The sequence below is a fragment of the Scyliorhinus torazame genome, chromosome 13 (genome assembly GCF_047496885.1).
Source record: "Scyliorhinus torazame isolate Kashiwa2021f chromosome 13, sScyTor2.1, whole genome shotgun sequence".
Classification (NCBI taxonomy): Eukaryota; Metazoa; Chordata; class Chondrichthyes; order Carcharhiniformes; family Scyliorhinidae; genus Scyliorhinus; species Scyliorhinus torazame.
The window spans coordinates 208,551,120-208,565,680 of record NC_092719.1 but is presented as its reverse complement, the minus strand read 5'-3'; the positions used below and the strand labels follow the sequence as shown (position 1 = coordinate 208,565,680).

Below are 14,561 nucleotides of genomic sequence, written 5' to 3'. Positions count from 1 at the left end.
ATTCCTTAATGTAGTGACAACTCCATGAGAGCGGCTTACTTCATGGCTCAGTGTAACTCAGTAAGTACAGAAGCTGATGGAGTTTGAATCATCCTAATTTTGGTGGTTGAGTGATTGCTAAGCAGCTTGTAAAAAGAAACCTGGAATTTAGAAGTTAAAAAGTCAACAATATTTTCCTCCCATTTTCTCTTCCCTTGTTGGCCCTGCTGCCAGGCTGATTACATAATAATAATCTTTATTAGTGTCACAAGTAGGCTTACATTAACACTGCAATGAAGTTGCTGTGAAAATCCCCTAGTCGCCACATTCCGGCGCCTGTTTGGGTACACGGAGGGAGAATTCAGAATGTCCAATCCACCTAACAAGCACGTCTTTCGGAACTTGTGGGAGGAAACCGGAGCACCCGGAGGAAACCCACGCAGACACGGGGGAGAACGTGGAGACTCCGCACAGACCGTAACCCAAGTCGGGAATCGAACCTGAGACCCTGGTGCTGTGAAGCAACAGTGCTAACCTGCCTGCTTTCCCCTCACTGGCTGGGGGATTGCCAATTGTGGTGCCTCTGTGACCCAGAGGCTCGATCGGATAATGGAGCATAAATCGGCAGATGAACCAGACTGTAGAGTTCACCTGAGAGTCTTGTGCTTAATAACTAACGAGGGGCCTGAGGTTGACACTTGTACAAAAATACAGGCACCCTTTGAAAGGGTAACCTTTCCAATGGTGCTTGTGATTCTTCAGATTTCTTTGTGACACTAGAGGGACTATCAGCTGCTGAAAAACTGTCTTTAAATGGTGCTTTCCTGTTGCTTTTTACCCACCTGATAGGCTGGAAAAACTACGTCACCAGCTGATGCCCATGTACAACTTTGACCCTGGCGAGGAGCAGGATGAGCTGGAGCAGGAGCTGCTTGATCATGGCCGTGAATCAGCTTCGCAAGCATCCCAGAGCAAGGTGAGGTGGCATCAATCCCAAACACCCTTTTTGCAGCATTTATCAGTCACTGGGGACCACCACTCTGGCAACAACTCTTTATATTCATCAGATGACCTATTCTGAAGGTGCCCCTGGCTGCTTAGGCATAACGAGTGGCTGCAACCTGGAATCTGTCTCAGTGGACATTTTCCATGTGTGCGAGGTTTAACAGGAAGAGTTGGTAGTGAGGGTGGCAGTGAGTGTTAGCATTGAGGGTAGGCAGGGAATATGGCAGTGTGAGTTGGCAGTGAGAGTTGGCAGTGAGGGTTGGCAGCAAAGCTAAGCAGTGAAGGTTGGTAGTGGTGCTGGCAGTGTGGGTTGGCAGTAGGGAGGTGGCAGTGAGGGTTGTCACTGAGGGTTGTCACTGAGAGTTGGCAGTGAGAGTCGGCAGTGAGAGTCGGCAGTGAGATTCGGCAGTGAGAGTTGGCAGTGAGGGTTGGCAGTGAGGGTAGGCAGGGAGGATGGCAGTGTGAGTTGGCAGTGATGCTTGGCAGTGAGAGTTGGCAGTGAGCATTGGCAGTGAGGGTTAGCAGTGAGGGTTGGCTATGAGAGCTGGCAGTGAGGGTTAGCAGTGAGGGTTGGCTACAAGAGCTGGCAGTGAGGGTTGGCAGTGAGGGTTGGATATGAGAGCTGGCAGTGAGAGTTGGCAGTGAGGTTAGGCAGGGAGGATGGCAGTGAGGCTTAGTATTGCGGATTGGCTATGAGGATTGGCAGTGAGCATTGACAGTGAGGGTTAGCAGTGAGGGTTGGCTATGAGAGCTGGCAGTGAGGGTTAGCAGGAGGGTTGGCTATGAGAGCTGGCAGTGAGGGTTGGTAGTGAGGGTTGGCTATGAGAGCTGGCAGTGAGGATTGGCAGTGAGCATTGACAGTGAGGATTAGCAGTGAGGGTTGGCTATGAGAGCTGGCAGTGAGGGTTAGCAGGAGGGTTGGCTATGAGAGCTGGCAGTGAGGGTTGGCAGTGAGGGTAGGCAGGGAGGATGGCTGTGTGAATTGGCAGTGATAGTTGGCAGTGAGAGTTGGCAACAATGCTAAGCAGTGAAGGTTGGCAGTGTGGGTTGGCGGTAAGGGAGGGCAGTGAGGGTTGGCAGTGAGAGGTAGAAGTGTGGGGGCGGTAAGTGTTGGCAGTGAGGCTTAGTATTGAGGATTGGCTATGAGAGTTGGCAGTGAGCATTGGCAGTGAGGGTTAGCAGTGAGGGTTGGCTATGAGAGCTGGCAGTGAGGGTTGGCAGTGAGGGATGGCAGTGAGGGTTAGCAGTGAGGGTTGGCGGTGAGGGTTAGCAGTGAGGGTTGGCACTGAGGGTTGGCAGTGATGTTTGGCATGTGGATTGTCAGTGTAGGTTAGCAATTTAGGTTGACAGTGAGGGTTGGCAATGTGTGTTAACAGTGAGGATTGTCAGTGAGGGTTAATAATGAGAATTGGTAGTGAGCATTAACCATCTATTCAGTCAGTGAGATGTGCCATAGTCAAATCGATAATCCAATTGGCTGAGACACCCTATTTTGATCAAACTGCGGTGGGGTATATCTTGTCTTTTCTTGATAGGTTATAATAAGTTATAGAGAATCACCCCCCCTTTTAATCCCTCCTGATATTGAATGAGGTCAATGGAGATAAAAGTGGAGAGAGATGTAAAAGCTGGAAGACTATTCACAGACTGACGTTACTGTCCATGAGAAGGGCGAGGCCATTCATTTTAGACGTATAGTAAAGATAGATCCGAATATTCTTACAATGGCACGAAATGGGGGAAATGCAGGAGCAGTGAGATTGAGAGATGAGGGGCTGAATAACAGCATTGTCCCTGCATTACCAAAGATAAAATCTACCCCAATGAGTTTATATTTCTGGGGTAACTAAGGGGCAATCTCTGCATCATGGCTGGCCATGGAACAGGGAACATTCTGGCTCTCAGCTTGCTGAGGTGGGCACTGTACAGGTTGGATTTTATTGTGAATTGGAAGGTAAAAGAACTTGAAATGGGAGCACGACAGATTACATTTAAAATGGCCACATCACCACTTCCTCAACATTAGAAAAGGTGGAAGATGAGGAGTTTCAAACTTCCCATATGTCTTAAGAGTTAACAAAACGTACTTGGAGTCTGCCAGGATGACTACCAATCAGAAAATCCAGTGGAGGGGTGAATTCTGACTCGTTGCCAAGTGACTCATTTCCATGTTCCATTCTCCTAGATTCTGATGCCGAGTCAAGGATCCTTGCAGAGGCCCAGCAGACTTGTATTCACTGATGTGGCCAATGCCATTCATGCCTGAACGTTACTGAACTTGGCTGGAAACTCCAACAGAGAGGGACGATATGTGCATGGTCATGTGATGTACTTCCAGTCATATATACATTCCTATATATGGCCTGTTCCCCCCAGATCTCCAAGTTGTTGATCGCTCTGAGTCACTTTGGGTAACCGCCATATGCACAAGGCGAAAGGAAGGTTTGTTCTGGGCAGGCAGCTAGAGGGCAGATGGAAAATGTTGGGCTGGCTCGGGCTTTACAATGAGGGTCAATGGAACAGTGAATCGCGCTTATTAGTCTGTTACTGAATTCATTTATTTTTGTGAGTGCCATTAATTTCCTTCTGAAATACTGCGCTGGATCTTGAGTGCTTTCCCTCGGCGGAAAAGAAGTGGTCGCCATTTCGGCCTCCGCCCCAAAGAAAGTGTCATGCTCCCGTCCACTCTGTACCTGGCAATCTTCCCATCCCCCATCTGAGCTGGTCGGATGGAATGTCTTGCTAAGGTCCATTTGAAATGCAAACAGGGCTCCCTAAGACGGACATACGAACAGCAGAGGATTAGACTGTTAATAAGACGCAAATAACCATTTGCTTTGTTTATTTCTTAAAAATTTGAGTACCCAATTCTTCCAGTTAAGGGGCAATTTAGTGTGGCCAATCCACCTATCCTGCACATCTTTTTGGGCTGTGAGGGTGAGACCCAAGCAAATACAGGGAGAATGTGCAAACTCTACTCGGACTGTGAGCCGGGGCCGGGATCAAACCCGGGTCCTTGGCGCCGTGAGGCACTAGTGCTGACCACTGCTCCACCATGCCGCCCGCCAAATAACCATTTAAAGATGACGATGTCACATTCTTTTTTGGAGGTCTCTGCAGGTACCACAGAAATACTGAGGGCTCCTGCCTTTCCCTCCATCTCCGCACTGGGTTGTCCAAAGGGACGGGTCAGTGGATTTGGGGGAGCGGGGGGATGGGTAATGCAGGGCTCTCACTGCTGCCAGCAGGTCAGCCTCAAAGTGAAAACTGCACCTTTTTTGTGCTAAGCTAACTCCACTTGACATTTAGCTGCCATTTTGTATTTATTGGCCAATTTTACCACTGCACGTTAAACGTAAGGGGCCAGTCAGACATGTATCGGGATAATGTGGGCACAGTGTAAGTAGCACTCTCGCCTCTGAGTCGAAAGATCAAAAGATCAGGGGTTCGAATCCCACTCCATGATTTGAAGTCAAAATCTAGACCAAGTGAGAGCTGCTGTGTTGGAGGTTCTGTCTTGTGGATGAGGTACTAAACCAAAGCCCTGTCCGCTTGCACAGTGGACATAAAATGCCCCATGGCACTATTTAAAAGATGACAGGGGAATTCATCCTGGTACTTATCCCTCAACCAACAGCACTAAAACAGATTATCTGGTTATTATCGTATTGCTGCGTTTGGGAGCTTGTTGTGTGGCCGCTGCAATACAATTGCTACAATACAATGGGGACGCCATTTCAAAGCACTTTGGGGTGTTCTGAGGTTATTTTATGTTTTTCTTTTCCAATGGAAGTTATTTCTTTGCGATATAAGAACCTATTCTTTGCTGTAGGTTGAGTTGCTGAGCTACATTTCACAGTGTCTCTCCAAAACTGATGGAAACTCGATTAAAATAAATGTAAAGAAATGTGAACATAGAACATAGATTTTACAATGCACAAGGAGGCCATTCGGCCCATCGAATCTGCACCGACCCTTGCAAAGGGTCTTAAGCCCACACTTCTACCCTATCCCCGTAACCCCTCCTAACCTTTTTTGGACACTAAGGGCAATGTAGCATGGCCAATCCACCTAAACTTTGGACTGTGGGAGGAAACCGGAGCACCCGGAGGAAACCCACGCAGACACGGGGAGCACGTGCAGACTCCGCACAGACAGTGACCCAAGCCGGGAATCGAACCTGGAGCTGTGAAGCCACGGTGCTAGCCACCGTGCCGCCGTGAAGGTTAACTGAGAAACCATGTTGAAATACCAAAGAAGGACCACATCAAGTGACTCTGCCATTCCTGCCCATTTAGGTCCCTAACCCCTGTTATTAGTGTCTCATTGCGAATGAGGAGGAGGAAGAGCTGATGGTGTAGTGGGTATTTTCCAGTAGCCTAGTAACCCAGAGACCCAGCGTAATGCTCTGGTGATCCAAGCTCAAATCCCGCCACAGTAAATGGTGAAATCTGGAATGAAAAGTCTAAGGATAATTATAAAACCATTGTCGTAAAAAAACATCTGGTTCTCTGTCTGGGCGACGTGTGAGTCCAGATCCGCAGCAATGTGGTTGCTAAAGCCACTCAGTTCAACGGCAATGAGGGATGGACAATAAATGCTGGCCCAGCCGGCGACGCCCACAATCCATGAATGAGTAAACAAATGAAGCTATTTCAGTGCAAACTATTTCCAAATTAACCATGAATTATTTTTTCACTGTGAATTTTGAAAGATGACCACAGGGCAGATTAGTTGTCGACATGCATGTTTCAATTACCCCTGATTTCCAACCATCCCAACCTTCCTGACCAATGCTAACTCCTCCAGCCTTTGATACTCAAACAAGGACAATCACATCAACATGAGAGGAGAACTGGTTACTGTTGATTGGGTAAATAGACTGAAACTATGGCCGGGTGGGGCACTGTTAAAGAAACAGTTCAAAATATGCAACCAAAATGCTTTCCATAGAAAAACAAATACTTGACAAGAACGATCCACCTATGGCTTACTCAAGAATTTAAGGCTTGTATTATGTTAAAAGAAGAGGCTTTTAAGGTTATAAAGAATAGCAGTGAGCCTGAGGATTGGGAGTATCTTAGAAACCAGCAAAGGACCATCAGAAAGTTGATAAAAAGGGAATGAATAGGATATGAAAGCAAACTAGCTGGAATATAAGAAAAACAGATGGTAAGGGCTTTTACAAGTATATAGAAAGGAAGGGAGTAGCTAAAGTAAAGGAAGAGAGATAAAGGAAGGGAGTAGCTAAAGTAAAGGAAGAGAGCTAAAGGAAGAGAGTAACTAAAGTAAACATTGGTCCATTAGGAGCAGGGACGAGGGAAACTATTAAGGGGAATGAGGAAATGGTGGAGACATTGAATCAATATTTTGTGTCTGTTTCATGGTACAAGACACTAGTTGCATACCAGAAATGGAGGGTAGCCGAGGTAAGGAAAAAGAGCGAGGAAATTCTGGAAATTGCTATCAGCCGAGAATAGCTACTGGAGAAAGTCAAGGGACTAAAATCCAACAATTCCCCAGAACCTTGTGGACTACATCCAAAATTCCCAAGGTTCTGCAACGGTCCCAGCAGATGGAAAGTTAGCAAATGCGACATTGCTTTTCAAGAAAGGAGGGAAATGGAAAACGACACGACCAACCAGTTAACCGGACATTGGTCATCAAGAAAGTGCTGGAATCTAATTTTGTAGAAAGTCTTAACAATGCACGTAGACAATCGTGCATGATCAGATAAAGCCAACATGGTTTTATGAAAGGGAAATTAGGTTTGACAAATTTATTAGAGTTTTCTGAGGATGTAACTAATAGGGTAGATAAAGGGGAGCCAGCAGATGTCCGACACGTGGATTTCCAAAAGGCAGTTAAAAAAAGTGCCACATGAAAGGTTGAAAGGCAAGATAAGGGCTCATGTAGTTGGGGTGACATATGAGCATGGAGAGAGCATGGTTAAATGAAATGAATGAAATGAAAATCGCTTATTGTCACAAGTAGGCTTCAATGAAGTTACTGTGAAAAGCCCCTAGTCACCACATTCCGGCGCCTGTTCAGGGAGGCTGTTAAGAGAATTGAACCGTGCTGCTGGCCTGCCTTGGTTTGCTTTCAAAGCCAGCGATTTAGCCCTGTGCTAAACAGCCCCCAGATAGGAAGCAAAGAGAAGGCATGAATGGGACATTCTCAAGGTGGCAGTTTGTGACTTATGGAGTGACACAGGGGTCCTCAGCTATTTACAGTCTATATTCATGACTTAAAAGATAAATGTATCTAAGTTTACTGACGATGCAAAGCTCGGTGGAAATGTAAGCTGTGAGGGGTACACAGAGACAAAGATTCAGTGGGCAACAAGATAGCAGATGGAGTATAATGTGGGAATGTGTGAGGTTATTCACTTTTGTTGTCAGAATAGAAAAGCAGAATATTTTTAAAAAGGGCTGAAACTTGAAAATGTTGATGCTCAGAGAGACTTGGCTGTGCTCGTACAAGGAACATAGAAAGTTAGCATGCAGGTGCAGCAAGCATGACATGTTGGCCTTCACTGAAAGAGGACAGGAGTACGAGAATGAAGAAGTCTCGGGGCAATTGTACAAGACATTGGTGAGGCCACATCTGGAGTACTATGTGCAATTTAGGCCTCCAGTTTTAAGGATGGATTGAAGGCAGTACAGCAAAGGTTCGCTCGACTGATCCCTGTGACAGAGAAAGTTGTCCTATGATGAGAGTACATTGGGCTTATGTTTTTGCGGGTTTCAAAGAATCTACTGGATAGGGAATCTCGAACATGGGAGCACAGGTTCAGGATAGGGGGTTGATCATTTGGAACTGAGGTGAGGAGAAATTGTCTACCCCAAGGGTTTGCGGATGTTGACTACATTTAAGGCTGGGATAGACAGATGTTTGTTCTCTCAAGGAATCAAGGGATGTGGGGAGCAGGTTGGAAAACGAATTTGAAGCAGAAAATCGGGCATGCTCGTATTGAATGGTGGAGCAGGCTCGACGGGCTGAATGGTCTACAACACTCCTATTTCTTACATTCTTGGTACTGATTCACGTACCTGAGGACCAGTTATCTTCACAGCCATCCAATCTTCAACTGCGATTCGCTCTTCGGCTGCACAGAAACAAGGCCCGGGGCCCATTGCCAGGGGAGGGTCTGCTCCAGCATTGCAGCAGAGAGGAGCTCAATGATCACATTAAGAAGGGTAGAAGATCAATTGGATCAGTCAGTTATCCTAATTGGAATAATATTATCTTCCGCTGATTATGTGCAATAACTCCTGATATAATTAAACAGTCGCTACATGAAAATACCAAAGACATACTTTAGGAGGTTGATGTTGGTTCTTTTGATCAAATGTATTTTCTTCCTCACACCCCCTTCTCTATTTACCCACTCATATCCGAGGAGGAAATGGTAGTGTTGGTTGAGGATGGGCTTGGAGGATGTGCAAGGCCTGGATAGAGTGGACATGGAGAGAATGTTTCCACTAGTAGGAAAAACTAGAACCTGAGGCCACAGATTCAGACTGAAGGGGCGGTCCTTGAAAACAGAGATGAGGAGGAACTGCGTCAGCCAGAGGGTGGTGAATCTGTGGAACTCTTTGCCGCAGAAGGCTGTGGAGGTCAAATCACCGAGTGTCTTTAAGACAGAGATGGATAAGTTCTTTATCAATAAGGGGATCAGGGGTTATGGGGAGAAGGCAGGAGAATGGGTAATATTCACGAAACAACCCCTCACCATTAAAGTGGCGGGGATAAAACTGAAAGATCGAGATTGATTGGTGAGGATTGCCAGATCGTGTACTCAGCCCCTTACACCCATGCCCCCATTCCCTGACTTTGAGAGAGCGAAACTGGTTGTTGCTTCGTAACCGGCGGCGAGCTTCACACCAGTTAACGATTGAAAGATTTGCTTGAAGCTGTGCAAATGCTGAATGGTCTCCCAACTACGTATCTGGTGCTGAGGAGTTGTTGGAGTTTGTTAAATGCTGTATCAGTGAACGCACTCAGATGTTACAATGTAGGGGTTTGAAACATGCAATTTCTGGATTCTATGGGTTTTGGAAAAAATGTTTGAGGCCTTTAATGTCTCCCCCAAAGCATCTCTGGAGTCCTCAGTTAATTGCAGGCTTTACAGAGGAAACGGGGTTCATTTGTTGCTCCCTCAGGATTTACAACCACGGGTTTCGCACCAGCAGGTACTGGACAAGGGTATCCATGGCAATGGGGCAAGGAGGAGCGAGAGGCAGACTCTCCCACCTCACTTTCCTCCACCTTTGCTGGCAGCATATGGTCAGGCACTGGGGTGCCTGAAGAAGCTGTTAGTGGGCCCCGTGCGCTGGCCGTTTCACGTCAGAGGGGGCTGGGCCAGCCAAGCAGCAAGGCAAGGGGAGGCTGAGGACTTTTACAGCCTCTCTCCAAATCTTCAGGCCTGGAGGTCTTCTGGTTGCTTTGTTACGAAGAGAAACCGAAAGGGCTCCCAAGCGACGGGCCAGTTTCGCAACTGCAAACCTTTCTGGTCCTCAAGTGCATCCATTGTGCGTTCGGGACCCCTCGTTGAGGACCCAAGACCCTGCAGAGCAGGTGGGTGGCGGCGACGGGAGGGCACTATTGGGATGGCTATGCAGATTTCCTGGCCTAGCAAACTTGGAAATGTTGGGTGGGATTCGCCAGTCCCCCAGCCGCGAGTTGCTCGGCAGCGTGCTGTTCACTGGCGACGGGATTCTCTCTTCCCACCGCTTGTCAATGGGATTTCTCATTGAAGCCACCCAACGCCGCCGGGAAAACAACAGGCATGGGTGCGTTGCTAGCGGGAAAAGCGAATCCCAACGGCCGGAGAAATCCGTCCCATGAAAACTGGATAGTGTACAGGATGTCAGAGCCTGTAAGTCTTTCTGTTCTTGATGGATATTTGCAACAATACAGTTTCTGAGTCTATCAGGTGATGTAGAGACAATGCAGCACACAATTCAGCTTTATGTACCTCAGCTTTCTCTCTGTTTGTCCATTTTATTTACCCACAGTAGTTAGGTCACAGTATTTCCCAATATTAAAAGCTGAAATGAACCCAATGATGAGCCATGGTCGTGATTCAGTGTGTGTTGTGTGCTACTCTTTCATTTCGGGTTCTATGTGACACCAATTGCTTTCTTGATCGCAAAGTCACATCTTGGTTCAGCAAGAGCTAAATTCTGCTGCATTCAAGGCAGTTCTTCTGTGCACAATCCTCCAATGGAATCATAGATCATAGATCATAGAATTTACAGTGCAGAAGGAGGCCATTTGGCCCATCGAGTCTGCACCGGCTCTTGGAAAGAGCACCCTACCCAAAGTTAACACCTCCACCCTATCCCCATAACCCAGTAACCCCACCCAACACTAAGGGCAATTTTGGACACTAAGGGCAATTTATCATGGCCAATCCACCTAACCTGCACATCTTTGGACTGTGGGAGGAAACCGGAGCACCCGGAGGAAACTCACGCACACACGGGGAGGATGTGCAGACTCCGCACAGACAGTGACCCAAGCCGGAATCGAACCTGGGACCCTGGAGCTGTGAAGCAATTGTGCTATCCACAGTGCTACCGTGCTGCCCCACGGAATCATTTTATTCAGGATGCACGTGATACAATTACACAAGTTATCGGAGGGATGGTAATGTCACTGGACTGGTCACTCAGAGGCCCAGGCGAATCCTCTGGGGACATGGGTTCCCGTACCAGCCTCCCCAAACAGGCGCCGGAATGTGGTGACTGGGGGCCTTTCACAGTAACTTCATTTGAAGCCTACTTGTGACAATAAGAGATTTTCATTTCATTTCAAATCCCACCACAATGGATGATTGAATTTAAATTCAATTAATAAAAAAGTCTGGAAATGGAAGCTAGTCTCAGTAATGGTGACCATGAAAACTATCACCGATTGTCATTAAAAACCCACCTGGTTCACTCATGCCCCTTTAGGGAAAGAAAGTCTTTAACCTGGTTCCGGTCTACATGTGACACCCGATTCACAGCAACGTGGTTGACTCTGAACTGGCTACTCAATTCAAGGGGCAATTAGGAAAGGGCAGCAAAAGCTGGCTTTTCCAGCGACGACTGCAAACAAAAATCAATTTAGAGAGCCATAGAAGGAGGTCATTGAACCCACTGAATTCACGTCCATTTATAATACTTTGCATCATGGGAGGCCCATCTGGTAATGTGGACCGCAGAACTGGGTTGCCAACTCTCCAGTCTTGTCCTGGAGTCTCCAGGAATTGAAGATTAACTTCCAGGTGGCTGTGGTGAACAAACCCTGAATCAAAGCCATTGGAGCTTTAAAAAATTCCTTGTTTCATTTTCTGCCAATTAGTCGCACATATTTTAGAGAGGGAGGGAACAAAACCTTCTGACTGAGTCTCGAGAGACGCCCAATTGGTGAACAAGAAATGCTGACTTTGCAATTGGCGCTGAAGAGAGTGCACCATGAAGGTCGACATGTTGGGCGGCCAATGGCAGAAAGGCATGTTAGAAAATGGAGATAATCTGATGAAACCTCCAGGGAAAGGCCCAGCTTGGTAACTCAACCAAGGGCAATTTTGCCTAGGCACATTCAAAATTGGCTTCGCTGATGGCAGACAGCTGCTTTAGTGACTGGAAGGCAGCGTCCAATGGTGTATCATATGGGCCCGTGCTGAGTCTCCTATGATTATGTGGGGAGTAGGATCAGTAGGTTTGCAGATGGTACAATGATTGGCCGTGTGATTAACAATGAGGTTGAGTGTCTTGGGTTGCAGGAAGATATAGACGGGATGGTCAAATTGGAACCAAAGTGGCAGATGGAATTTAATCCTGAAACGTATGAGGCGAAACACTTTGGAAGGAGTAATTTGACAAGGAAGAATTTGACAAGGAAGTATTCAATGAATAGCCTGACACTGGGAAGTTCCGAGGAACATAGGGCGCGATTCTCCCAGCCCCGCGCCAGGCCGGAGAATCGCCGCAACCGCGCCACACCGCGAAGGGTCAGGGGGTGGCCTGTGGGGCGGGGAAAAGCGCTCCTTCACGGGGGGGGTGGGGGGGGTGGGCCTCCGATGGGGTCTGGCCCGCGATCGGGGCTCACCGATCGGCGGGCCGGCCTCCCCCCCCTCCCCCCCCCCCATCCCACGGGCCTACTTTGTTCCGCTTCCGGCCCCAGAACCCCCACGCCATGTTGCGTCGGGGCCGGCGCGTTCCGCGAGTCTACCGTGCATGCATCGGTTGGCGCTTCGCCACTGCGCATGCGCGGGTTGGCGCCGCCCCCAGTCCGCGCCAGGATGTAAGGCTGGAGCGCCGTGAACCGCTCCAGCGCCATGCTGGCCCCGTGTGGGGGGCAGAATCCCTACTTCCCGCGCCCGTTTCGCGCCATAGTGAAACGCGACGGCGTTCACGACGGCGCGAACACTTAGTCTCGATTTTGGAGAATCCCCCCCACAGGGTGGTGATAAAGGCATATGGGACACTTGCCTTTATCAATTGAGGCACAGATTACTAAAGCAAGGAAGTCATGTTGGAGTTGTAAACAGCTTGGGTGAGGCCACAGCTGGAGTACTGTGTGCAATCTGGTCGCCACATTATTGGAAGGATGAGATTGCACTGGAGGGGGTGCTGAGGAGATTCACCAGGATGTTGCCTGGGATGGAACATTTTAGTTATGAAGAGAGGTTGGATAGGCTTGGGTTGATTTTGCTTGTGCAGACGGGCGACCTGATTGAGGTGTACAAGATTATGAGGACAGTAAGAAGTCTTACAACACCAGGTTAAAGTCCAACAGGTTTGTTTCAAATCACTAGCTTTCGGAGTGCTGCTCCTTCCTCAGTCAGTGTGACCGAGGAAGGAGCAGCTCTCCGAAAGATAGTGATTTGAAACAAACCTGTTGGACTTTAACCTGGTGTTGTAAACTTCTTACTGTGCTCACCCCAGTCCAACGCCGGCATCTCCACATCAAGATTATGAGGGGCATGGACTGGGTAGGTAGGGTACAGCTGTTCCCTTTAGTTGAAGGGTCGGTTACGTGGGCACACAAGTTCAAGGTGAGGGGCGGGAGGTTCAGGGGGGATTTGAGCAGGGGGAATTGAGAGCATCGAGGGAGTGGAGGAGAGTCTGAGTGAATCGAAGGTTGAGATGGATGGTAGAGGTGCAGTGTTGGGAGTTTTCTGTGATGTTTGGAAGCTGCCCACATGCCTGCAAATAGCTTTGTGAAGGAGCAGGAAACTGAAAGGGAATAAGATTGGGAACAAGGATAGAAGAATGCCTTTGGGACTGTGAAATGGGACCACAGCAATGACAGGAATGTGAGGGGGAGGTGAGGGGAGGGTTTAGAGGGCAGTGATGCTCTGTCTGCGATTGGATAGTGATGCACAATCAATAACCTCAGAAGCGAGATTGGAGACAATTGAAGGCTATAATACGCTAGATGTTTCCCCCAGCAGCGCAGGTACAGAAGGAAGCTGCTGGGGCGGCACGGGCTCTTATACCCCACCTTGCAAGGCGGAGCGAACATGCAAGCTTACCCAATGGGAACAAGTACATTCTCCACCAATGGTATTCCAGCATTACTAGGTACCGTAATCCTCCTAACACAGACTACCACAGATAGGAACTAAGTGGAGGCAATCTTACCTGAACTAAACAACAAAGTAGAGGTGTTGGAGGGGGATGGTGTCGTTATTGGTGGCAAACGCTGGACAGTGAGGTCAATGAGGATGAGGATGGATAATGCACCAGAGTTGTAATCACAGAGATTGTTGGTGATTTTGAACAGCTGGAATCCGTTTACAACATAGAAGCAGGCCATTTAGCCCATTTTGTGTCTGCCAGCTCTTTGAAACAACCTCCCAGTTAGTCTCGCGTTTCATCTCTTTCCCCATCAGTTGTGATCTTGTTGAATGGCAGAGCAAATGCGATGGACTTAATGGCTACTTCTGCACCTATGTCTTATGGTCTTCTGCTCTTGTGCTCTGCAAATTTTTCTTTATCAAGTATCTAATTCCCTTTTGAAAGTAATACACTGAAGTATCTATCCAGAAGAGAAAAACAGCAAAACGGGAAAATGTTTTTTCCTTCTGTAGGTACATTGAAGCAGCTTGATCATCTTTTCAGACACTGCACTCCATAAAGCCATAAGACCATAAGACTTAGGAGCAGAATTAGGCCACTCGGCCCATCGAGTCTGCTCCGCCATTCAATCATGGCTGATATTTTTCTCATCCCCATTCTCCTGCCTTCTCCCCATAACCCCTGATCCCCTTACTAATCAGAACCTATCTATCTCTCTCTTAAAGACACTCGGTGATTTGGTCTCCACAGCCTTCTGCGGCAAAGAGTTCCACAGATTCACCACCCTCTGGCTGCAGAAATTCCTCCTCATCTCTGTTTTGCAGGATCGTCCCTTTAGTCTGAGATGGTGTCCCCTGATTCTAGTTTTTCCTACGAGTGGAAACATCCTCTCTACGTCCACTCTATCCAGGCCTTGCTGTATCTTGTAAGTTTCAATAAGATCCCCCCTCATCCTTCTAAACTCCCAACGAGTACAGACCCAGAGTCCTTAACCGTTCC

General features: G+C 47.9%; 1 protein-coding gene across 3 annotated transcripts in view; it reads left to right on the top strand.

The window, feature by feature from the left end:
* LOC140388573 (uncharacterized protein C3orf18-like) overlaps positions 1-10,052 on the top strand; it is a 136,288-nt gene extending 126,236 nt beyond the window's left edge. For all 3 annotated transcript variants that reach the window (XM_072472983.1, XM_072472982.1, XM_072472984.1), the window contains exons 4-5: positions 829-955; positions 3,170-10,052. In XM_072472983.1, the coding sequence (XP_072329084.1) occupies positions 829-955; positions 3,170-3,250 (208 nt within the window). In that variant the 3' untranslated portion in view covers positions 3,251-10,052. The remainder of the gene's footprint in view (positions 1-828; positions 956-3,169) is intronic.
* Positions 10,053-14,561: the final 4,509 nt, after the last annotated feature.